We start from the raw sequence: 26,661 nt of genomic DNA on the forward strand, positions 1-26,661 counted from the left end.
ATTCAAGGTACTACATATAAAATGTTCATGGTTGCTATTTTCAAAGAAATATATGACAAGCTTAAAAATACCCACAGGGAACAAGAATGGCAATGAGTGAAATTGAGAGTTATTCAAAAGACCAACTAAAACCTTTTTAGAAATGAAAAATATAATAACTAAATCCAACAATGAACTCCTTTAACAGAAGCTTCAGGGAGAATTAGTGAACTGGAAGATAAGTCGAAAGAAATGATCCATGCACATAAATTTAACAACTTAGAGAAAATGGATCAATTCTTCAAAACCCGTAAAATTACCAAAATTCACCTGATATTAAATAGATCATTTGAATAATCCTGTAACTATTTTAAAAATTGAGTTTGTAATTTAAAAACTTAAAAAAAAATCCAGGTCCAGTTGGTGATAGTTTCATTGAAGTAATCTACCAATCATTACAAGAGGAATTAGCACCATTCTATACAATCTCCAGAAATTAGAAAAGTAGGGAATACCTCTCAGCTCACTTTATAATGTCATTATTATTTTCACTTTATAATGCCATTATTATTTTGATACGAAAACTAGACTGGACAGTACAAAACAAAAAACTACAGATCAATATCCCATGAACTTAGCTACTAAAATCTTCAGTAAAACATTAGCAAATTGAATCTAGCAATATATAACAAGAATTATGCAAGATGGCCAAGGAGTTTATTCCAGACATGTCAGGCTGGTTCAACATGTGAAAATGAATTGATTTAACATTTGAAAATATACTGATGTAGTAATCCACTGTATCAAGAAGCTAAAGATAAATAAAAATCATATGATCATGTCAATTAGTTTTGAATAACAAAATTCAACACCTGTTCTTTGACTGCCCTGGGTTTTCATTGCTGCACATGGGCTGTTTTGTTCTGGAACAAGGGTTTCTCGTGTGTGGCATGGATTCTAGAGTACGCAGGCTCAGTAGTTGCAAGTGGAATCATCACAGACCAGAGATCAAACCTGTGTTCCCTGCATTGGTAGGTGGATTCTTAGCCACTGGACCACCAGAAAAGTGGATTTGAACATGCTGCAGAGCAACTAAGGCCGTGTGCCACAACTCTAGAGCCTGTGAGCCCAAATTAGGAAGCCCGCGCTCGGCAACAAAGAAGCCACTGCAATGAGGAGTCTGTACTGCAAGTAAGAGTAGTTCCTGCTCACTGCAACTAGAGAAAACCCTCTGCAGCAACAAAAGACCCCGTACAACCAAAAATAAATAGACAGAGGCTTCCCTGGTGGCTCAGTGATAAAATACCTGGCTGCCAATGCAGTGTTGAGTCCTGCCCCCAAGGCCACAGAAGTGGAGCCCAGAACCAAGGTCACCTCTGAAGCTGACTGAGCCCCTTTGTAACTGAGCCCCTTTTGTTTCCAAAAGCCCGCCTGACTTCCTGACTCCCAATCAGGCAAAGATGTCCACTCCAGCAAACACCCTATAGGACCCCAACCAATCACCTAACACCAACCTTCCAGCAGGAATTTTCTTTGGCTTGAGGCTATAAAAGTTGGCTATTAACCCACAAAAGCTGTCGACTCTCCCTGGTCTGTCAGGAGGTTGGCCCACTGCGCTCTCAGCGCCCACTTTATCTCTGCTCTTTGTTCTTAATATACTCACTCCCTGCTGGAATACTGTGTGTCTGGAAGTTCTTTACCAACCTACGCTCAAACTGCTCATCATGCAGGAGGTTCGGGTTGGGTTCCTGGTCCACGAAGATCTCACATGCTGCAGGACAGCTAAGTCCGTGGGCCTCAACTGCTGAGCCTGTGTTCTCAGCCCAGGAGCCGCCGCCGCTGAGCCCCTGTGCTGCATCTACTGAAACTTGAACTCTCTAGATAGAGCCTGTGCTCTGCAACAAGAGGAGCCACCACAAGGAGAAGCCTTAGCGCCACAATCAGAGAGTAGTTCTGAATTATTGTTGTAAAACCCTTCATCACATCCTCCCAGGGTGGAACACATAGTTTTTTGAGACAGAAGACCAGTTTGTCTCCCCTTTGCCTGGCAAAGTGTTAGAGCTATCCTTTTCTACTTCACTCAAAACTCTGCCTCCCAAGATTTGATTTGGCACAAGTGTACGGAGATGCCAAGCTTTCCATAACAACATTAGACTTACAGCAATTGTATTAGGTATGCACTATTATTACCTCCATTATACAGATGAGGAAATTGAGACAAGTGAAATTTAGCTACCTGCTCAAGGTGGCACAGCCTCAGCAGTGGTAGAGGTAGGATTTTTAAATTTTTAATTTTTTATTGAAGTATAGTTGATTCACAGTATTGTGACTTTCAGTATATGTGCTGCCGAAGCGAGCTGCAATGTTGTATTACTTTCAAGTGTACAGAAAAGCGATTCACATATGTAGAATATTTTTCAGATTCTTTTCCTTTATAAGTTATTACAATATAATGAGTATAGTTTGCTGTGCTATAGAGTAGGTCCTTGTTGGTTATCTATATTATATATAGTAGTGCCTATATATCAGCCCTAGGCTCCTAATTTATTCCTTGCCCCCTCCCCCCTTTGGTAATCATAAATTTGTTTTCTGTGTCTGAAAACACACAGAATAATCATCTTCCAGACCTCAGCTTTGTTCCTCCTCCTCCATTTCTGCCACCAGCCAGGTGTCTGTTCTGGCTCGTTTGCGCCCTTAACCACCGCCTCTCTAAAGGGCGATAGGGAGCCACTGAAAGGTTTTTACCCAGAAAGTGACACATTTGTTTTATAAAAGCAAGTCATCCTGGCACCACTTTGGATAATGGATTAAATGGAGCTAAGGATAGAAACAGGAGGCTGTTGTAATAATGTCTCCAAAAATGAGAGCCTGGATGAATGAGGGAGGTGGCAGGCAAAAGAAAAAACAGATTGGCGAGCTTTGTTGGAGTCAAGTCCACAGGACTTGGTTTTGGATCGGATTAAGGGGGTGAAGAAGGGTGAGGCTGGTACACAGGTTTCTGACTCAAGTAATTCCGCGGACACTAACAGTCATTCACTGGCAAGACTTCCGAGAAGTCTTATTTTGGACACGGTGAATCTGCAGTGCAGAAACGCGGCCGGGACCTAGGGCAGAGGCCACCCCCGGGGTCCTCCTGGCAGGGGCGCGCTGAGCCCGCTGGCGGGAGCTCTGCGGGGGCGCCCAGCGCGCCTCCGGAAACCGCGCGCGCAGGCGCAGTGTGGCGGCGGGCGCCCCCTGGCGGGCGGTGGCGCGAAGGGACCGCCCCCAGCCTGGCGCCGCCGCCGCCGCCGCCGCCCGCCTCAGCCCAACATGGCGATGCACAACAAGGCGGCGCCGCCGCAGATCCCCGACACCCGGCGGGAGCTGGCGGAGCTCGTGAAGCGGAAGCAGGAGCTGGCGGTGAGGGCCGGCACCGGGGGTGCCCGGGTGGGGGCCCCGCGCTTGCCCCCGTCTTCGGGCCCGGGCCCAGCCGCTCCGGGCCGTTCGTTACTCCCCGGGCGCAGCGCGGCGGCTCGGAGTCCGCCGGCCTGAGGACGGCTGCGCATTGCGCGGCCCGCCGGCGCCTCAGCTTCCCGGCCGGGCGGATCTGGAGCCGGGAGCCGGGGGCGGGGCGCGGAGCGGGGGAGGAGGAGGGAGGCTAGGCCGGCGGAGGCGTGGAGGGAGGATGGCGCCCGCGGGTGGGGGCTGCCGTGTGGGAGCCCTGCAGCGGCGAGGGTCCGCGAGCTCCGCGGGCTGGATGAGGGCGGGCGGCTCTGGGCTCTTGGAGCGATTGGGCGGCAAGCGTGCCGGCAGGGTGGAGGAGATCGGCTCGGGCTTGGCGATGGGCTCTGGGGAGGTGGGGTAGGAGACGGATGTGGGAGGGGAGACCCGCACATCCATTCTGACCTTTGGAGGATGGAGGGGCGTTAATGTCTTTGCGGGGAACAGGAGTAGATCCGTTTAATGGGGCTTTTGATGGGCAGGCGTGGGATGTGTTTGGGGGCATCTTAGAAGATGACAGGTGAGGGGGAGCGGACTCAGTCTAGGGAATTAGGAATTGTGACACGCGCCCGGGGCCCCTTGCTCCCTCGTGGCTAAGCCTTTCCTCCCCTTGCGTTTTTGGCTGGAGCACCGGGAGGCGCATCTTACCTGAAGCTGCCCTTCCAGGTTTCCATAGCAACCGGCAGCCCAGTGCGGGCGGCCTTTCGGAGCTTGCAGGGAGGGGAGCGAGTTGGCGCGCTGGAAGGCTGCTCTCCCTTCGCTCTTCGGTAGCGGTATCTTTTATGCGTGGGAGTGGAGACTGCTCACCTTCTTCCTCCGCGGAGTTTCTTGACAGCTGGGTTTCCACGAAGCCTCTGAGTATATGCAGACGTTTGCCTGGGTGTACATTTTTCTGGGGACAGACTCTGTTTCATTTTATTCTTAAAGGCACCCAGCAAGACAGGTCTAGACCGTCTTGTCTAAAACAGCCTGCCCCTGCCCACGTCATCCTTCTCCACTCGGCTGGCTCGGTTTCGTTGAACTTGAATTTCCAAGCCTGATACCAGGATTTCAGTTTGGTCCGACTTAATGCTTGCATGTAAAAGGCATCAACTGCTTCCTTGTCTTTCATCTCAGGAAACACTGGCAAACTTGGAGAGACAGATCTATGCCTTTGAAGGAAGCTACCTGGAAGACACGCAGATGTATGGCAACATTATTCGTGGCTGGGATCGGTATCTGACCAACCAAAAGTGAGTGACAGAGGCCTGTAGTGTTGCTCTGTGCTCTAGTAATGTTTGCGTTTGCGGCTTCCCTGGTGGCTCAGTGGTAAAGAACCCGCCTGCCAATGCAGGAGATGGGGGTTCCTTCCCTGGGTCAGGAGGATTCCCTGGAGAAGGAAATGCCAACCCACTCCAGTATTCTTGCCTGGAAAATCCCATGGACAGAGGAGCCTGGTGTGCTGCAGTCCATGGGATCTCAAAGCATCTGACACAACTTGTGACTAAGCAACAACTGTATTTGTGATTAGGACTATGTGTGTATTCTTGGTAGTAGCTTTGGAGGGAAACAGTAGTAAGGTGGGGTGGACAGAGGTCTGCATTTGAGCTCGGACTCTGGTTCAGCCCCTACCTTACTGAGTAACCCTGGACAAATTCTACATCTGTATAGTAGGGGAAGTCTGGCCAATGGCACAGGGTTGTATGAGGCTTAAATGGAATACAGCATATAATACTTTATATACCAGCATGCCTCTTGGTATTTTGTACATTTTAATCAGTCAAGAGTTCCACCCTCACAGGATTTGCCCTACCTATATGCCAACTGTGCCATGGTTTATTTAGTAATATTATTCTTAAAAGCTTTCTAATTTTTTTGAATATTTTCGAATCTAGAGAAAAACTGAAAGAATAGTTCATGATCTTTTGGTACCCTTTACCCTTTACCGATCACCAGCTGTTAACTTGTTGCCACATTTGCTTTCTCGCTTTTCTCTTTGTGTAATTTATAAGCACACACCCCTCTTCGGGCATGCCTGCTTAGTCCCTCAGTGGTGTCCAACTCTTTGTGACCCCATGGACTATAGCCTGCCAGGCTCCTCTGTCCATGGGATTCTCCAGACAAGAATACTGGAGTAGTAGTAGTCATTACCTTTTCCAGGGGATCTTCCTGACCCAGAGATCGAACCTTGGTCTCTTGCATTGCAGGCAGATTCTTTACCATCTGAGCCACCAGGGAAGCCCATACATCCCCATATCTATACTTAAAATTAAAAAAAAATTTTTTTGGAAATAATTATAGATACATAGGCAAAAAACAATACAGAGAGGTTCCATATACCCTTCACTCAGTTTTCCCCAGTGGTTGGGTTTTATGTAACCATATAGTATAATGGTAAAACCAGGAAATTGACATTGGTACAATGTGTATGTTTAGTTCTGTCATTTTATCAAGTGGGTAGCTTCCTATAGCCACCACTGCAGTAAAGATATAGAACTCTTCTGTCACCACAAAGATCTCCCTCATGCCACCCCCTGTAGTCGTATCTCTCCTTTCTTCCATATATATGTATATATACTTTTTGCTAAACCATTCAGAAATTTAAAAGCAGATCTTGTGACACTTCGTCCCTAATTGTGTCAGCAGATACCTCCTAAGAATAAGAACATCTTTCTTAACGTAACCACAATTATGCCTGGAAAATTAGCACTGCATTAATAGTATTATCTAATATACAGTCTTTATTCATATTTCCCCTAATGGTTCCCAAAATGCATTGCTATAGCTTGTTTTGAACCAGGTAGTGTTTGTGCATTGCATTTGGCTAGTATGTGTCTTTAGTCTCTTAATTTAGGATCTTCCCAACCTTTTCATGGAGAAGGCAATGGCGCCCCACTCCAGTAGTCTTGGCTGGAAAATCCTATGGAGGGAGGAACCTGGTAGGCTGCAGTCCATGGGGTCGCTAAGAGTCAGACACGATTGAGCAACTTCACTTTCACTTTTCACTTTCATACATTGGAGAAGGAAATGGCAACCCACTCCTGTATTCTTACCTGGAGAATCCCAGGGATGGGGGAGCCTGGTGGGCTGCCGTCTATGGGGTCGCACAGAGTCGGACACGACTGAAGCGACTTAGCAGCAGCAGCAGCAGCAGCAGCAACCTTTTCAGTGGTGAGCTTGTTTATGACATTATCTTGTAGAATGTACAAATTCTAGGTTTTTCTTGTTGTGACTTCATGAGGGATCCTTTAAATATTTTTGGCAAAAATGTTGAATTACTGATTGTGTACCTCTTGTGTACCTCTAAAAGTTGTTTTTTCTTTTTTTGACTGCCCCATGCCATATGCCGGATCTTAGTTCCCTGACCAGGGATCGAACCTGTGCTCCTGCACTGGAAGCATGGAGTTCTAACCACTGGACCACCAGGGGAGTCCCTGTTTACCTCTGTGATATCAGACAGCTCATAATGACAGATTGCCCCATTGTTGGTGCTGCTAAGTTTGATTCTGTAATTTCACAATTGCCAAAGTTATTTTTTTCTCTTCATAATTAACAATTTCAGAGGTTATACTTTTTTAGAAGTGTGAATATGCTACTCCCCCAGTTTTTGTCACTGGTTTTACTGTCCATTGTTGATTCTTATCTGAATCAGTTATTATAATGGAGGTTGCAAAATGATGATTCTAATTTTACTGTTCCTTTTACATTTGTTACTAGCATTCCGAAAGAAGAGTCGTCCCTTTTTATCTTCTTTCCCTTTCATTCTGTCTTTCTCTATCTCTTTAGAATCCTTGTAGGTGCATGGATTTAAAAACAAAACAAAACCCAAAAAACCCCCAGTGTATTGGGGTCTAGTACTGTCACTTTTTTATGTAGAGGTTTATTTTATTATTTAGTATAAATTCATTTATTGAAATCTATACAAAGAAGTACATAAATCATGAGTTTACAACCCACTGACTTTTCACGCTGCAGCACACCCATCATTATTGTTCCTGATGCTTGTTTGTCACTCAGTTGGGTTCAACTCTGCGACCCTGTGGACTGTGGCCCGCCAGGCCCCTCTGTCCATGAGATTCTCCAGGCACGAATACTAGAGTGGGTTGCCATTCCCTTCTCCAGGGGATCTTCCCGACCCAGGGATCGAACCCCGGTCTCCCACGTTGTAGGTGGATTCTTTACCAGCTGAGCCACCAGAAAGCTTAATTTGTCCAAAAAGTGGCCGGAGGGAGCCTCCCCAAGCCGATTCCTTTGACATGACCCTGTTATCTGAGCACTTTGTTTTCTTTCACCTTGTACTTTGCTTGTCCCAGGCCTGGTATCAGTCATTTCTCTGAGGAACCCTAGTTCTTTCTTTAAATTTTTAAATTCAGGTTATTAAACAGAGATACTTCATAGCACTAGTCTGTGCTAGATGTTTTTAATAATTAAAATAAATACATTAAAATAAATACATTTTAAATACATATTTAAATACATATTGAATACATGAAAATGACTCTGAACTTTAAAGCTAAAGTAATCCCATGTGTCACAGTGGATCACATACCATACATTGGAAAACACTGCTATGTATGTAGGCATTCAGCATGAATGTCATTTTGGTCAATCCAGGTGGTGTGGAGGTGTTTCCTTAATGAACTTCATAATTAAAAAAAAGACTTCCTTATATTTGTCCTGGGGCGTCCTCAGCTTGAACCATAGGAGTAGCTTGGTGCTTACAATGAGTTTCTTGTGTCTTTTAGAAACTCCAATAGCAAAAACGATAGAAGGAACCGGAAGTTTAAGGAAGCAGAGCGGCTCTTCAGTAAATCCTCAGTTACTTCAGCAGCTGTAAGTGAGGTGGGGGTGGGGGGGAGGATCTTTCTGTGGCCCATTGTTAAGGAAGCCCTCAGTTAAATTCCTGCGAGTTTTCCCTTTCCTTTCTGTCTGTGAGTAGGCTGTCTCTTTCCTTTCTGTCTGTGAGTGCTCTCCTGAGACCTGTAATAATTTTTTTGGTAACTGGTAGTTTTATTTTTTAGGCAGTGAGTGCTTTGGCAGGAGTTCAGGACCAGCTCATTGAAAAGAGTAAGTTTATTTATTTTTTTACTTTTTCATCAATTTATATTTGGGCTACCATCACTCCTATGTTTAACTTCAGTCCAACTGTGTATCTGAAGACTGCATGTCTTTTCCTTGCCTCTTTCTGGAAGTTAGGAGCCCTTTTGGATATCCTTAATCATGTTTTTCTCTGTGGAAGAAACTACCATGTCCCTCCTGCCTTTTCAGTCACTTGAAGATTCACTTTAGCTGCTCAAAGACACAGAAATATGTTTTCACTCCTGTGAAGTCTTAGGAAATTTTTTTTTTTAGTTAAAAATAACCCTTTTTATCATGGAAAATTTTAGACATATCTAATAAATTCCCGTGTACCCAATTTAATCATTCTTAGGAAATTCTGATGCTGTGAATGGAATGTACCTGTGTGTTCTTAAATTTAAAATGGAGAGCAGATTGTATTTACTTTGTAGAGAAATTGTATCATTCTCTGTACTTAAGCCACACAGTCTAACTCCTTTCTAATTTCTAGTAATGAGACTTAGAGCTGCAGGTTTACCTTTCTGCATCAGACTCTAGGCAGATGCACTGGGTGCTCTCCCTGTGGGTCGGGTCGCTCTGAAACTCACCCTGCTTTTTGTACTGTGGCTGGGTACTTGCCCACGGCATGTCTCGGTGTGGGATCCAGTTGTTTTGTTTGCATTAGGGCACTGGTTTGAGGAAAATGGGTTTTGGTAGTTTGGGAATTAGAACTACCCAGTGACTTCTATTATTTTCTCTATATACAGATTTCTGAGTTTTTAGCCTCGTCCCTAACTCACTTCCCTGAGCTTTAGTCCTGCATTTCTAGAAAATTCTATAAAATGTCTTCTAGACATTTCCACTCAGTCAGACTCATTTTGTCTAAAACTGAGCCATGCCATTTTCTTCAAAGTGTATCTGCCCAATTATTTTGTTAGAGTACTCTATTCTCCCGCCTTCAAAACTTGGTAGGTGGCTTTGACTCCTTTCTACCAACATCATCAGTTGGACTAAGTCCTTTTTTTTTCCCCCTTCACTATGACTGTCAGAATGGTTTGCTTTGCCTTTCACTCTTTTTTCCTTGGTATAGAATCTCTCCCTTATCCCCAGATTTTTGTATAACAGATTCTATGGAATGATTCCTGTGTTCTTGATCTTTGGTGGCAATGGAGGAAACAACCTTTTCTCTCAGAATTTGTACTTTTATGTCTTCAGATCTCAAGGATTTTGGAGTTTTGGAGTTTTGTATTTGGGGCATGTATTTTCAAACTGTTTTGAAAGTTTTCCTCAAGCATGCATTGCTTTTGTTTCCTTTGGCTTCTTATGTACCTGCACTAGGAAGAGAATGGATTAGCATAGTCCCAAAGGGGAATTATATGCTAATTAGTGAAGCATTGTATATTTTTGTTAAAAGAATAAAGTAAAACAAGAATGAAAAACAAAACTGGCAGATTTTATCCAGTTCTCCTGTAAAAGGATCTGCAGTCTCCCCTGTCTGTTTTACTGGGCTTCTCTGAAGCTTTCATCAAAGCAAACCCTTCCAGCATCTGCATCCTTGCGCAGGTAAGTGATGCTTGAGTGTAGTTCTCGATGTCTTACTTTCTGCCTTTTAACGTTTCATGTTGATCTGAAGTCACTGCCTCACTGTTCAGTAGCTAGTCCTTCAAGTAGAGTGTCTCATTTGTGGATTTATTTAACTTAAAGTCTGATGTTACTTGCTCTAAGAATGAGTCGCTCAGTTTTATGTCAATGAGAGGCAGACTCGCGTGTGTTTTCATGGTGGCAGCGTCAGTCAGCTGACCACCTTACTGTTGTACCCTGAGATATTGTAACCCAATTCTCTTGCTGCCACTTGCCTTCTGCTTCCATGAGCTGAGGAAGAAAACGATTACTACTTTGTGGTTTCACTTTGTACTTTAACCGTGGTAAATCTAGTCTCCCTAGCTCCAGCCCCTCTTACAAACTGCTTCTAGCCTAAAGATCCTAAAACACAGATTTGCACAAAGAATGTAATACATATTAGTTGTTTGGTGTTACTTCCCTGTTCTGAAATTCAGGTTGACTTCCTCTCCTTCTAGCAGCTCTTTTACTGCACATAACCTTGACTGATTGTTTGGAATTTGACTTGTGTGTTTGTAGATCTCAAACATGTTGAGATTTGAACACTTACTTCTGTTCTGGACACGAAGGAAACACTTTAGTTTGCATTATCTCATTTAATCTAAAGCTACTCCTTGAGGATACACATAGATTGTCAGTTTCTTGAAAGTAGGGAACATGGCTATAGCCCCCAGTGTCTAGCTCAATGTCTTAATTATAAGAGATACTCAACACATGAGAGACAGAATTCCTGTTTTATAGACGAGAAAACAGGCTCAGAAAGGTTAAACAACAGATCAGTTCTTTTAACATCAGTTTGTATTGTCCCCCTAGATTAGATCTCCTAGTCTGATAGTTATGACTTCTCTCAGCTGCCACTTCTCAAGCTCTCTGTTTTAGAGGTGGTGTTTGATTTATTTGTTCCAAGTACACCTTGTGTTTTCCCACCTCGTGCTTTTGCTTGCGCTATTTTTTGTACTTATTTTGGCCTCTTGTTTCTTTCAAGGTCCAGTGTAGATTCCACCCCTGCAGTGAAGCTTTTCCAGAATAATCCACTCTTTTTTCTCTGACTCCCATAATACTTAGTATCCATATCAACCATTTAGAACATCGCTTACTGCATAGGCTCTCAATTCTTAGGACTTTGATTTGATGAAGGCAGCTTTGTCTGTGTTTGCACGTGTGTGGGGGTACATGTGTACTGGCTTTATAGAATATGACCAACTCATGCATCTGTTGACTCAGAATTCCCATAGCAACTGCCCCCAAATGAGTCAGCAGTTGATTTTGCTCCCAAATGTATTTGACTAGAACTGCAACATAGACAAAATTTGCCATATCTAATTTGCCTTTTTCTTAACTTGTCTCCCACCTTTTTAGTTAAACCTTCTCTCCCCTGTGCCCAGCCCCTCCGCTGTTAGTCCCATGTCCCTTCTTTCATACTGGGATCCAGAGCTTTCTTATTTTTTTAAATTTTATTTTATTTTTAATTGGAGGATAATTATTTTACAGTATTGCAATGGTTTCTGCCATACATTACCGTGAATCAGCCATAAGTATACCACGTCCTCTCCCACTCACCTCCCTCCCCATCCCACCCCTCTAGGTTATCACAGAGCACCGGATACAAATTTTTTGTGACCACATGCCCTGTCAGGCTAGTCCCTCCCCAGCCGGCGCCTCCACCACGTAGGTTTCCAGTGATGGTTATTTTATTTTTTTAAATTTTGGCCGTGCTGGGTCTTTGTTGTGGTGCACAGGCTGTCTCTAGCTTGGAGAGCGGGCTTCTCTTGTTCCGGCACTCGGGCTCTCGAGTGCGTGGGCTCACTAGTTGTGGTGTGCGGGCTTTTCTAGTTGCAGCGTGCTGGCTTAGTTGACCCACTGCATAGACAAGTGTGGATTCTTAACCACTAGACCTCCAGGGAAGTCCTGGGAGATGATAAATTTTTACTTGAATAAATAGAATTGGGTGACAGAAACAAAGACTGTCCTAATCATACTTCTCCATCTTACAGTCATCTTTTTATATTTCATTAGATTTTTGGGGGCTTCCCTGGTGGCTTAGACGGTAAGGAGTCTGCCTATAATGCAGGAGACCTGGGTTTGATCCCTGGGTCGGGAAGATCCCATGGAGAAGGGAATGGCCACCCACTCCAGTATTCTTGCCTGGGGAATTCCGTGGACAGAGGAGTCTGGCGGGCGACAGTGGGGTTGCAAAGAGTCGGATACAACTGAGCCGGAAAAATAACATGTTCTCATTACGAGTGAGGCTGTTCAGAGGTGAATGTGAAAGAGGTTATTTGTTTCCTGAGCTTCCCAGCATTAACAGCTTGGTTTTAATCTAACATACATTCCTGGACATAATCACACACACACAGAGCTGGAGTTTTTTTTTTTTTTTAATATTTTTATTTTTCAGTGGGTTTTGTCATACATTGATGTGAATCAGCCATAGAGTTACACGAATTCCCCATCCCGGTCTCCCAACCCACCTCCCTCTCCACCCGATTCCTCTGGGAGTTTTTTTTTTTTTTAAATAGAGATAGTGGATCAGTGCATACTGTCTACTTTTTACTGTTTTGTCACACATGGCCCTGCCAGTTCAGCACACACATTGAGAGCAGTATTGAGTTGTGATTAAAGAGTGTGATTTGGAATCAAGCCATCTGGTTTGAATCCCAGCTCTACAGCTTCTGAGCTATGCAACTCTAGGCAGGTTCCTTAACCTCTCCAGCCCTCCATTCCTTTCTCTGTAAAATGGACATCGTAACTGTAGAGCTTTTGTGAGAGTTCCTTGTATTAATATATTTAAAGTGTGTGCAGCAGTACTTGGCTTATGGTAAGGACCGTCGTGTCAGCTATTGTTAGTGTCTTATATTCTTTTCTGTCTTTTTTTTTTCTGGCCATGCCATGTGGCATGTGGGATCTTAGTTCCCTGACCATGGACAGCTAGGGAAGTCCCATAAGATTTCTTTCTTTTTTTTTTTGGCTGCACTGCTCGACATGTGGAACTTCCCCAACTAAGGATTGAACCCTTGCCCTTGGAACCCATGCCTTTTGCAATGTAAGCATGGAGTCTTAACCACTGGACCACCAGGGAGGTCTTAGCATCTTGCATTCGTTTTAAAAGCTGAAAGACACCTGTCAGTCTGGTTGTTCATCCTCTGTTGATGAATATTCCCATCATCTCCGTTTTCCCCACTGTGAATGGTGTCACAGTAAACATCCTTGTAACCATATGCTTTTTTTATAATGCAGTTTTAATTTCTGTATGACAGTATCCCAGAAGTGGCATTACCATGTCAGAGTGATATTCATAAATATAGTTCAGTTACTGTCCGTGGCATCAAGGGCAAGGTGTATGTGGTCTTTGTCCCCTTTCCTGGCACAGAGCTCCTAAAACTCCAGGATGTTCCAGAATATAAAGAATGACTAGTATGCCAAAGAGCAGTCAGAGAGCTTCAGATGGGGGCTGTTTCCCTGAAAGACCAATCCTTGATTAGAAACTTGGAACTTTGAGCCTTACCCCTGAAAACTCTAGGGAGTGGCGAGTTTGAGATTGGAGATTGAGTTAATTAATCATACCTGCATAGTGAATGGAAAAGGAAATGGCAACCCACTCCAGTATTCTTGCCTAGAAAATCTCATGGACAGAGGAGCCTGATGGGCTGCAGTCCATGGGGTCACAAAGAGTTGGACATGACTGAGTGACTGACCACGAGTAGTGAAACCTCTGTGAAAACCCCTAAATGATGGAGTTACTGTTAGTGAACACGATGCAGTGCTGGAAAGGTCCCGACCCAGAGAAGGCAAGGGACTCTACGCGCCTTCCCATGCCTGGTCCTGTGTGCCTCCTCCTTTGGCCTGTTTCTGGCTTGTATCCTTTATAATTAACCAGTGACAGGAAGTAGTGTTCCTGAGTTTTGTGAGCTATTCTAGTGAACCATCGACCTCTGATTTATAGCTGGTCTGTTGGAGGTACGGGAGGCCCAGGACTTGTGGTGTCCAAAGTAGGGAGCTCTCTTGTGGGACTGAGCCCTTAAACTGTCAGGTCTGCTGTGACTTCAGGAGTTAGGGGCAGAATTAAGTTAAATTGTTGGTATCTGGGAAATCAGAGAATTGGTTGCCGGTGTTGGCAAACAACCATGGACTTACCAAAAAGAATCTTGTCATCCCCATTCTTAAAGGCATACCTTGGGAGGAATCATTGGGATAAAATGAGAGAGAAAAGATCATTTTATCATTACTCTTTGTTAGAGTAAATTTTCAGTCTACACAAATAGAGACAAAATAACGAACCCCTGTGTAGCCGTCACACTGCCTCCCACCCATCACACCATGGCTGATCCTGTCTCTTCCACACCCTGCCTGCCCTCAGCCCCACCGCCTGTGTCGTGTTGAAAATCCCAGAAGTCTACACCTGCTTCTTGTGTACACTTCACCGTGTGTCTCCTGATGGTCGTTTTTAACTTGTGGTGAGAAGACTAAACAGAAGACCTACAGATGTTTAAGCGCACGACGTGCTGTTGTTACCTGTGCAGAGTTGCCCTGCAGACCTCTCATCAAAGAGTGACACCCCACCCACCCCCTCCCCCAGCCACCTGTGCCCCCCGTTCTGCTCTCTACCTCTGCGAGTTTGACTCTTTTAGATTCCTCATAAAAGTGCAATCGTGCAGTATTCATTTTCCTGTGACTGGCTTATTTCATTTAGTATGATTTCCTCCAGGTTCATCCATGTTATGGCACATGACAGGATTTCCTTCTTTTTAAGGCTGAATACTGTATTCCATTGTTATGTATATATCACATTCTCTTTACCCAGTCATCTGTTGACAGACATTTAAGTTGTATCCACATCTGGGCTATTGAGTGATGCTGCAGTGAACACAATGAGAGTGAAAAAGCTCGCTTAAAGCTCAACATTCAGAAAACCAAGATCATGGCATCTGGTCCCATCACTTCATGGCAAATAGATGGGGAAACAATGGAAACAGTGACAGAGTTTATTTTTTTGGGCTCCAAAGTCACCGCAGATGGTGACTACAGCCATGAAATTAAAAGACACTTGCTCCTTGGAAGAAAACCTATGACGAACCTAGATGGCATATTAAAAAGCAAAGACATTACTGCCAACAAAGGTCCATCTAGTCAAAACTATGGTTTTTCCACTAGTCATGTATGGATGTGAGAGTTGGACTATAAAGAAAGCTGAGTGACGAAGAATTGATGGTTTTGAACTGTGGTGTTGGAGAAGACTCTTGAGAGTCCCTTGGACTGCAAGAAGATCCAACCAGTCCATCCTAAAGGAAATCAGTCCTGAATATTCATTGGAAGGACTGATGCTGAAGCTGAAACTCCAATACTTTGGCCACCTGATGTGAAGAACTGACTCATTGGAAAAGACCCTGATGCTGGGAAAGATTGAAGGCGGGAGGAGAAGGGGACAACAGAGGATGAGATGGTTGGATGGTATCACCAACTCGGTGGACATGAGTTTGAGCAAGCTCTGGGAGTTGTTGATGGACAGGGAAGCCTGGTGTGCTGCAGTCCATGGGGTCGCAAAGAGTTGGACACAACTGAGCGACTGAACTGAGCTGATTTTTAAGTTAAGATATGTACATTTCTTTAGACATAATGCTGTTTCACACTTACTAGACTACAGTATAGTATAAATATAACTTATATGTACTGGGAAACCAAGAAATTTGTGTAATTCTCATTATTTTGATACTTGCTCTGTTGTGGTGATCTGGAACCGAATCCACAAGATCTGCCTATATTCCATTGCATAGATATACCATTTTTATTTATTTATGTGTTCATCAGTTGACAGACTTGCATGCTTAAGTTGCTCAGTCCTGTCCAACTCTATGACCCCATTGATTGTAACCCACCAGGCTCCTCTGTGTGTGGAATTTCCCAGGCAAGAATACTGGAGTCGGTTGCCATTTCCTTCTCCAGAAGATCTTCCCAACCCAGGGATTGAACCCATGTCTCCTGTGTCTCTTGCATTGCAGGTGAATTCTTTACCCACTGAGCCATCAGGGAAGCCCACGGTGAATAATGCTTCTGTGAACATTTATGACAAGTTATGTGTGAGCATGTTATCACTTCTCTTGGATATGTACTCAGGTGTAAAGTTGCTGGTGGTTTGTTAACTCAATGTTTAACCTCTTGAGGTGTTTCCCAAGGTGATGGTACAAGTTTACATTCCCAGCAGCCCTATTGAAAGGTTCCAGTTTCTCCATATCCTTACCAACAGTTGTTACTGTTTGCCTTTCTGTTATAGCCACCCTAGTGTTAGGAAGGGCTACCTACTTGTAGTTTTGTTTTGCATTTCCCTAATGACTAATGGGAGAAGGCAATGGCACCCCACTCCAGTACTCTTGCCTGGAAAATCCCATGGATGGAGGAGCCTGGTAGGCTGCAGTCCATGGGGTCGCTAAGAGTCGGACACGACTGAGTGACTTCACTTTCACTCTTCACTTTTATGCATTGGAGAAGGAAATGGCAACCCACTCCAGTGTTCTTGCCTGGAGAATCCCAGGGACGGCGGAGCCTGGTGGGCTGCCAGCTATGGGGTCGCACAGAGTCGGAGACGACTGAAGCGACTTAGCAGCGGCAGCAGTGGCAATGACTAATGATGTTGAGCATCTTTTCCTGTGCCCATTGGCCATTTGCGTATCTTCTTTTGAGAGCTATCTATTCAAATCCATTGCTGAACTGTTTATAATAGCCAGGACGTGGAAGCAACATAGATGCCCATCAGCAGACAAATGGATAAGGAAGCTATGGTACATATACACCATGGAATATTACTCAGCCACTGAAAAGAATTCATTTGAATCAGTTCTAATGAGATGGGTGAAACTGGCCAGAACGATAAAGACCAATACAGTATACTAACACATATATATGGAATTTAAAAAGATGGTAATGATAACCTTATATGCAAAACAGAAAAAGAGACACAGATATACAGAACAGACTTTTAGACTCTGTGGGAGAAGGTGAGGGTGGGATGTTCAGAGAGAACAGCATTGAAACAAGTATACTATCAAGGGTGAAACAGATCACCAGCTCAGGTTGGATGCATGAGACAAGTGCTCAGGGCTGGTGCACTGGGAAGACCCAGAGGGATGGAATGGAGAGGGAGGTGGGAGGGGGGATCGGGATGGGGAACACATGTAAATCCATGGCTGATTCATGTCAATGTATGGCAAAAACCACTACAATATTGTAATTAGCCTCCAACGAATAAAAATAAATGAAAAACAAAAACAAATCCATTGCTGATGTTTTTAATTTTTTTTGTCTTCTTGAGTTCTAAGAATTCTTTATATATTCTAGATACAAGTCTTTATCAGATATATGATTTGCAAATGTATTTTCTCCCATTCCGTGGGTTGTGTTTGTTTTAAGGTAGCACTGATTTATAAGTGCAGTGTGTACAGCATTATATTTTGACTTGTGTATATACTACAGCGTGCTCACTACCAAAAGGTTAGTTTCCATATGTGACCATATACTTGACCCCACTTGCCCATTTTGCCCCTGCCTCACTCCTGTGGGTTGTGTTTTTACTTTTTGGGTGTAATTTGCAGTTCTAGAGTTGTATACAAATGATATAGTTCACTTTACTTATTTTTTCTTTGGTTAAGCTTGGTTTTGTGGTCTTATCTAAGACACCATGCCTAACCCAGTGAGTTCTAAGAGTTTTACAGCTTCTACATATGAGTCTCTGGTTCAGTCTGAGTTAACTTTTCTATATGGTGTGAGATAGTGTTCCAACTTCATTCTTTTGCATGTGGATGTCCAGTTATCTCAACACCATTTGTCAAAAAGACTGTTCTTTTTTCATTGAACTGTCTTGTCATCCTTGCTGAAAATCAGTTGACCACAAATGTAAGGATTTATATCCGGACTCTGAATTCTGTTCTCTTGACCTATATGTCTGGTCTTAGGGCAGTACCACACAGTCTTAGTTACTGTAGCTTTGTGTAGTAAGTTTTGAAGTTCTTGTGCTAATTCCTTATGAAATCCACTTTGATTTCAGGACAGGATTGGTTAGTATACTTTTTCTAGCTTAATAGTATTAGAGCTGCCTCTTCCGTTTTCATATAGTGGTCAAAGGCAAGGATTTGTCACTGCTGAGACCTGCTTCCATTTCTCCCTTCTGCTTTTTGGGGACTGCCTCTTTGTTTTAGCTCTCCTATCCTTGTGCTTCTCAATTTGAAATCTCTTCCTAGAAGTTTATATTACAAAGATGTAACAAGAAGAAAACTAATCCTTGGCTCTGCTGTTCACGTAACTCCTTTTGAAAATTTTTAGAAACAGGTAATTTACACATATTTAGGATTCTTCATCAGTTCAGTAAAGTGAAAGTCTTCTCCCCCATCCTTTTATATTAAGAGTTTCAAGGAATTCCTTTCTGGAAGAAAAAGTGTACCTTTACCAAAGTATGTGTAGTTTTTCTTAAAAACATGTATTTATACAAATTGTTCTTGAATTTGATTATTTAATGTATCTGAGGGATATTTTAAAATTGGGAATATGTGTCAACTGAAAGGTATTATTACCACTTTTAAAATAATATTCTTAAGGCTTCTCAGAGTAACTTAGGTGGTGGAGCTCGTTTCCTCCTTGGCCCTTTTTCTTGATGGAAAGTCAAGATTCCTGTGTAGTTTGGCAAGAAACCAGGGCCAGCTGTAGGATCTTTTCCCAAGGTCATCTCTCACCTCCTGGAGACCTATGTGATGTTTTTGATCATGTTTCTTATATAATTGTTAATCCCATTAGTGTCTCCTGTGTTTCAGTAACTGCTATGTAGCAAGGTTATCTTGTGTGGTCCAGTCTCTCAGCTGCCCTTAGACCTGTTGCCTCTGGTTACACTGTTTCAGATTACAAGTTTTTCACCACTCTGGTAACTTTGATGCTTTGACTGAATGTATCTTCCTGTCAGTTGGAATATGTGGTCCTTGAGAGTAGTACCATATATTTTGGTGCTTGAAATTTCTTTTCCAGACTGATGGACAAACTGCCTGAGGAGTACTGATGATGCTTTGGGGGCCTTGTGTTTCTTCCCTCCAGGGGAGCCAGGAAGTGGGACGGAAAGTGACACTTCTCCAGATTTCCACAATCAGGAAAACGAGCCCAGCCAGGAGGACCCTGAGGATCTGGATGGATCTGTGCAGGGAGTGAAACCTCAGAAGGCTGCTTCTTCCACCTCCACAGGGAGTCATCACAGCAGCCATAAAAAGCGAAAGAATAAAAACCGGCACAGGTCAGTGGCAGGGACCTCACTTCCCCAACCCCCGCACCTCTGCCCCGTCCCCAGCCACTTAGAGCTTCCACCGCGCATTGCCGTGAGGGTCTTTACTGGAATAAACATTCTTCAGGATCAGTCTGGTCTTTCTGTTGCTGATGGGAAGAGACTCATTTGGTCCAAATGAAGCAGGCTGATTTTTCTCTAAGGAAGGAGCTGGTGGGGATTAGAGTAACTGTGAAGGGGGACATCCTGCTTACTGCTTCTAGTGTGAAAAGTGAGAGTCACTCAGTCCTGTCTGACTCTTTGCAACCCCATGGAGTGTAGCCCGCCAGGCTGCTCTGTCCATGGAATTCTCCAGGCAAGAATACTGGAGTGGGTTGCCATTCCCTTCTCCAGGGGATCTTCCAGACCATAAAACTTTTGTTTAGTACAGTGAATTTGAAATCCTTTCAGAGGAGGAAAAGGGAACTAGAAATGGAATCTCTGTATTGGCATTTGGAAAATGCCACTAGCATGTGTTGGCAAGCTGTGTGCGTGCGTGCCAAGTCGCTTCAGTCCTGTCTTACTCTTTGGGACCCTGTGGGCTGTAGCCACCCAGGCTCCGCTGTCCGTGGAATTCTCCAGGCAAGAATCCTGGAGTGGGTTGCCATGCCCTCCTCCAGGTGATCTTCCTGACCCAGGGATTGAACCTGTGTCTCTTATGTCTCCTGCATTGGTAGACGGGTTCTTTACCACTAGCGCCACCTGGGAAGCCTGTTGGGAAGCTGCAGAATGGGCTAAGTCATTTGCTCCTAATCCTGATCCCTGCCTACCGTTATTCCCTGGAGGATGGAGTGAATGAGCTGATGAGCCTTTTTGCTTTTTAAATACAAGGTTTGTGATTGCTTATGATTTCTCTGTATACCTTCACAGATTGCTGATTTGAGTGTCAGAAGAACAATATAAAGGCTGTAAGATACAAGAGCTCCTTCCTAGATAGTGTTTGTTCACTGTGTTTTTTTGTAGTGCCTAATGAGCTAGGAATCACACCAGTGGGCAGAGAGGTCAGGTGTTACCCAGAGAGGATTTCAGCATTCACTTTGCTTGGGGTTTGTATGATAGTGCCGGGGCCTCCTAGCTCAGGTAATTTGAACTCGTCCAGTTGCACTCAGAGAGGGAAATTCTTAGTTTTTCCAGGAAGAAATCTTGTCCTGGCCTCAAACCTTCTCCTGGGAGGTATGAAAACCAGACATCAACAGGCTGACTTTTGTCCTGCCCTCTTAGGAGCCTGCATGCTGAGGAGATGATGGGGGGGTCCCCTGTCTTTCAGTTTGCCTCTGGCCGAGCGCTCCTATAGAACATGCCTTCACGCACCCGGGGTGTTACGTTGTTAGCTTGATGGATGTGGCAAGCAGGGATAATATAGAATTAACTCTTAACAGGTTTAAGCCTCCTTGGCATCAACTGATTCTTTAATTCTTTTAAGAGTTTTTCTTGTCATTGGTGGTGGTGGTTTTTAGATGCAGGAGCAGTATATACTCCAGACAGTGCCTGAGGACTGCAACTTAACATTTTTCTGCAAACCAAAAATCACCACGTCAATCTCATAAGCATAGTAAGAGAGAGCAAAACTTGCATCGCTCTGTCTCCCTTTTTTTTGCCTTAAATAAGGCTACAGGTTATTTGATTACTATGACAGGACTGATGCCAGTTTATCGTGAATAGCAGAGAACCATACTCTTAAAAGTATTTTTTTTTTTTAATTGTCAAGATAAAAAGGTTATGCTCTGTGTTGCTTTCATTAAGTTTACTTCAGTGTAATTTTAAATGTAATAATTTATTTTCCTATTTCAGAGTATCTAGAGGAGGGGATAAATTCCTTGAAAGTTTCTGGGACATTTTTTTTCCATTCCTGGTATGATAGACTCTCTATAGCTGTTGTGTATTTCAGGTTATACCTTATTTTCCTTAATGATACAAACAGCTGATAAGAAGGAATTAGACATCAAACTTAACTTTCTCCTTGCAGATTGCTAGTAGATTTCCATAGGAACAGCTTTTCCTGCCTTTCTTCTCCTGGCCTTAGGTGCTAACTCCTTCCAGAAAAATACTAGGATTTAAAAAGATCTTCGGTGTTAGTTACTGCCTTCACAGTGGGGCTTTTTGTTTGGAAAGCAGAATCCTTTTGTCATCCCCCTGGTTTAGTATCTGGCTGGATTTCTCTGTGGGCCTTAGGGACGACTCACCTGCCGCAAGGGAAGAGAATGGAGTTGATGTCCCTTCTTTCTGGAGAAAACATGTTTAGCACACCTCAGATTCCTGCCATCTTTAGTCTGGAACTGTGTGTGGCCCGAAGCCCTTGTCCCTGACCAGTGTCTCAGTGGCTCTGACAGGTTGGGGTGGGTGGGGGTGGGAGGAGCACTCTGTCTGCACATGTTTGTGATTTTGCTCCCAGTACAGTATTTGTTTCTCCTCCAGTGTTCCACACTCCGTATCGTCAGATAAAAGTCAATGGTAAATTATTTCAGCAAAGGTATGAATACCCACCATGTGCCAAGGCATTGTTAGTGATGAGTAAACAAAGTGGAAGTAAATAGGTACCTTAGCAAAAGAAATAACTTTTATTTGACCTTTTCAAGAATATGAAAATCTATCAAATAATCTTTAGCATTCATAAATGATCACAAGATTCTAAATTCTTATGCTTTACATGATATCAGAACAGTAAATCACAGTGTGTTTAAAGAAAAAAGTTGAAATTACAACCTATAGCTGCTCTGACAGGTTTTTACTGCTATACCAAGCTCTAGAATTCTAGGTAGCTTATGAAATTTTCATTAAGTAGGTACAGTCTACTTCTTTAGTTTCTGATCAAATTTAGACTGAAAGTTAAATTTCTGACAGTTCCTGGTTTGTACACTTACTGTATACTTTTCCCAAATGTCTTAAGTGAAACTGTTGCATAAAGGATGTTGAAGTTAAGCTTTATTCCAACTTTGCTCTTGCAAACATTAGCTAGGAGGAAATAACAATAGTTTTGCATATTGTTTTACCATCTGTCTACAGCCTGAAAGGTTCTGGAACCAGCTAAGGACGGGTGTCATGCCCCTGGTTAATGTCTGCTTTGGAGGTCTGCCCTAGCCCATTGTCCTTTAGCAGAGATGGCCCAAAGTCGCCTCCTCTGGGCTTTTCCCAGCTAGACTCCTGTGGCTTGGGTGCTTGTAGATGTTAACTTCCCTGCAGACTTTGGTGTTCCATAATAGTAGTGCTGACATAAACAGTTAACTTGCCTTCCACCATTTCAGGGGCACAGTAATATGGCCCTATGATTTATGGAATAAGACTCTGATTCGACCCTTGGCTTCTAGCATGAATGCTGGGAAAAGTAATACCATGTTTGGACACAAATATAAAACCTGAGTCAGAAATTGTGAAATGTTTTTTATCTCCAAAAATTTATGATGTTTTAATCTTTCATTTTAGCGAAAGTACATTATGCTGAGTTGTTGTTACTGTCTTCAAAGCCCCTCTCATTATGTGACTAAACCCTTCTTTCTCTTTTTCTTCTAATCCCCTGTTTATTTTTCATTACAATTAAATATTTTAAAAGTTCTAACTCTCAATCTAGCAGTTAATAGAAGGCCTGTAGGTATCTATGTTTTCTAATGAAATAACTTTTATTATAGTCTTTTCTTCTGATATGGAATCCACTGAAGGAAGGGAGTCTCCCAACCCCAGAATCTTTGGTGCTTTGATGTTTGAAACTTTGTGGCTTAAGATTCTTAAAGCTGATATTGTTTCTACAACCTTGCTAGGGTGGCTAATCAACTAATTTATTCAGTTAGTATATTATTAACGTCTGTTGCTTTCTTCCTTTCAAACGCTGCCCCTCAGCCCGTCTGGCATGTTTGATTATGACTTTGAGTAAGTTTGATTTGAACTAGTCTTTGTGCTGTGTTGTCTAGTATGTAGAGACCAGTATGCCTTTTCGAGACCTTTCTAACCCATAGTTTATCTGTTTAATTATAGGTATGTATATTAGGTTAGGCTGGGAAGCTTTTTTAAAAACAAAAACGTGATGGAGGTAACATTTTATTTAATAAGTTAAGCAAAATTAAGTAAACTTCACTTTTATGCATTTCGATTTCTTGAAAAATAAGATAATCTTTACTTTAATTCATGTTTAAATTGATGTCCCGGCTTTGCTTCATAAGGAGGTTAATAGTTTAAGATCTTGATATTTTGCTGTGGGAAGATTTAAAAATTGAAATTTGTTTAATTTCTTTTGTGTTTCATGTCCAGAAATACAAACTCCTAGTCTCTTTCCTGTTCTTAATTACTCTGTGTCTCAGACAGTGATGTGGTTGCAGAACTAGTATATTAACGTAGAGCATGTCCTCTTAATCCAAGCCCTTTAACATGTCATTTTGGAATAATTTCTAAAAATTGTATGGCTTTCATAACTGCTGTTGTATATTTCTCTTTGAGTCATCTAAGTTTACCTTGTGGCAAGAGTTTCTGCTCATGTTTTTAATAAATACTTGCTCAGTAATAACTGGGTAAACAACTACATATGACTTAGTCTAATGGAGAATGTGGATTTTACTTAACCAAATAGTCTTTGTTATAGCTTGTGCCCTATGCAGTAGCTGGTTCTTGGACCCTTTTTCTGTAAATTAAAATGCAAATATCTTTTATCTTTCCCATCACAGGATTGATCTGAAGTTAAACAAAAAACCACGAGCTGTAAGTATCAGCCAGACCATTTCAGAGAGGCTGGTAAATTTTGAAAATGGTTAGAAAGATGTATTTGCCTTCAGAGCTTGAGTGTTCCTAATCTGGGGTCACAGTTCTCGTTTTAAAGTCTGGGGTGTCCATGTGGACACAGTTCAACTTTTAGATTGATGTTCTTTTGTTATATTTTGAAGAGAGAAAGGGTCACACATTTTTAACTGAAGAAAAACTCCATTTGATTAATTAATCAACTGTTCATACTAATCTTTCTCACATCCTCATCCTCCCCACCCCCCGCCATGCCTCTGACTGGTGAGTTCTCAGGTCTAATTAGTAAGAATTGATGCTTCCGTCCCTTTGTGGGACTCAGAAGACAGGCCACTTTCAGATGTGAAATGTCCATTGCATTTGAAACAGAATCTTGATTACAGAACAGTTACCTGGCGGGGTTGTTGGTGAGAATTTATCAATGTTCTGCTGAGGGTAAGTTGGGACTTTTGTTTTTCTCTCTTCAGGACTATTAGAAGACTCATTAGTGCAGACGCTTCCAGGCTGTAGAGCCCTGCTTCCCTCCTCCGACCTCACAAAGATGAGCATCCTTCACCTGAGTGCGTGGCCATCCACCTCTGCTTTCCCAGACCCCAGTGCCTGTGACTCTTGAGTCGTTTGTTCTGAAATGTGGTGACAAACAAGTCATTTCCATAAGACCACACTGGATCATTTACTTTGTGTCATTTTAGTAACCGAACTGCAGGAAGACACACGACATGGTTATACTCCCAACAAGTTGCTAACCGTGCATTCCTCCCTTCTTGGAATGAATGTCTCCCCCCACCCCCCCGAACTGGCTGGCACCAGCTTCATCCATCATGCGCATGGAGAAATGTTCTCTGGGTTTGTTTTATGCTGAATGTAGAACACAGGTCACATTTCAGAGGGAGGCTGTAAATATCTGACGTTTTCTTATTTTGTTTGTGTTTTATCATTTTTCTATTATTGTTTTTACCATCTTATTTTCTTTGGGGACTTTTTGTAATGCCATTGTACAGCGCATACCTTCCTGCTGACATATCTGATAATCTGTTTTGTGCAGTTGCCAATATTCTTAACTGAATATAATCTGGTTTACCATAAATAGAATGGGACTTGGCTTTTTGTTTTTCTGCAGAGGGAAGGTAAAGAGTGTTTATTTAATAATTACCTACCTGAAATCTTTCTGAGTTGAAAGCAGTTTCATGTTCAAGGAACAAGAAAAACTGAAAAACATAAGTTTGAATCAACCCTTTTAAAATATTTTTATTCTTTTGTATAAATAAAATTTCACAGGCTTTGACTTCTCATGCTTTACTTTTTAAAAAAACTTTTTAATTGAAGGATAATTGCTTTACAGAATTTTGTGTCCTGCTTTACTTTTAAACCTGAGATTGTTTTTTGTTTATTTTCACTTATTTATTCGTATCATGCCTTATGGAAATTTCTCTTTTTCCAGCTTTTCTTTCTTTGATGGTATTTGCCTGGTTAAATACTGCTGTAAAAATCGCTAAGGCAAATGGAAGGGCTCCAAAGTGTACCCAGAACTGGTAACGCCTGGAGTTCTAGAGCAGAGTAAACGACAGGTTCACGGAGAGGCCGCGACACCGGCAGAGGCCCCTTCCTAACGGAGCGGATGGGCTGGGGAGCCTGCTGGTGGTCGTTGCCTGCCTCTGGAGCAGTGGCCACCCACCTTGGCTGCTCATTGGAATCACCTGGGACGCTTAGAGAAACACCGATGCCGGGTCCTACCCACCCCGCCAGGACTCTTACTCGCTTAGAGTCTAATAGTGGAGGTATTCTTTCCGAGAGTCCCTGGCATTCTGATAGGAAGCCGGGTTGAGAGCCCTGCATTAGGAGACTGGATTGTTCGGGTCTAAGGGATAAGCTGTGGGGCCTCAACTTTCCTTTGACTCTGTTTAGTCATAGCCCTTTACATACGTCCATACCTTTGTTAGAAAAAATATGTCCCATTTGTGGTAATATTGGTAGAGTTAAAATATGGATGGCGGCTATTATCAAGACACATCTACCTTGTCAAATGTTTGCAGAAGCTTTCACTCTTGTTCTCAAATAAACTTTCTTTTTTTGACTCTGTGGCTATTTAGATGTCTTTGCTTATGTCTTTGGTAGTAGAATTTTAGGGATCTTTTTAGGAAATAGTTATGGCTTCCCTGGTGGCTCAGAGGGTAAAGCGTCTGCCTGCAATGCAGGAAACCCGGGTTTGATTCCTGGGTCGGGAAGATCCCCTGGAGAAGGAAATAGCAACCCACTCCAGTACCCTTGCTTGGAAAATCCCATGGACGGAGAAGCCTTGTAGGCTACAGTCCATGGGGTCACAAAGAGTCAGACACGACTGAGCGACTTCACTTCACTCACTTTCTTATATATAGACCTTTCCAAAAAACACAGACAAACCCCACTAAGCTGAAGACAATGGAAACCAGAAACGTTCTGCATCCTTTTTTTTTTTTTTTTCTTCTGTTTCTCCTTTCCCAGGAGGAAAAGATGGGATCTCTGCGGTTTCCTTAACCCGGAGGACAGCACGCAGCAAT

At 43.0% G+C, this 26,661-nt stretch overlaps 1 protein-coding gene across 2 annotated transcripts; it reads left to right on the forward strand.

Annotated features, from left to right (window-relative positions):
* Positions 1 to 3,250: 3,250 nt before the first annotated feature.
* MEAF6 (MYST/Esa1 associated factor 6) lies at positions 3,251 to 26,198 on the forward strand. Of its 2 annotated transcripts, XM_065916253.1 has the most exons (7): positions 3,251 to 3,378; positions 4,576 to 4,691; positions 8,184 to 8,271; positions 8,460 to 8,505; positions 19,186 to 19,378; positions 24,055 to 24,088; positions 24,592 to 26,198. In XM_065916253.1, the coding sequence occupies exons 1-7, from the start codon at positions 3,289 to 3,291 to the stop codon at positions 24,598 to 24,600; spliced, it is 576 nt and encodes a 191-aa protein (XP_065772325.1). In that variant the 5' UTR covers positions 3,251 to 3,288; the 3' UTR covers positions 24,601 to 26,198. The 2 variants fall into 2 exon arrangements, with proteins under 2 accessions (XP_065772325.1, XP_065772330.1); XM_065916258.1 differs by lacking the exon at positions 24,055 to 24,088.
* The last annotated feature ends 463 nt before the right edge of the window (positions 26,199 to 26,661 follow it).

Source organism: Muntiacus reevesi, chromosome 1, assembly GCF_963930625.1.
Source record: "Muntiacus reevesi chromosome 1, mMunRee1.1, whole genome shotgun sequence".
NCBI classification, from domain to species: domain Eukaryota; kingdom Metazoa; phylum Chordata; class Mammalia; order Artiodactyla; family Cervidae; genus Muntiacus; species Muntiacus reevesi.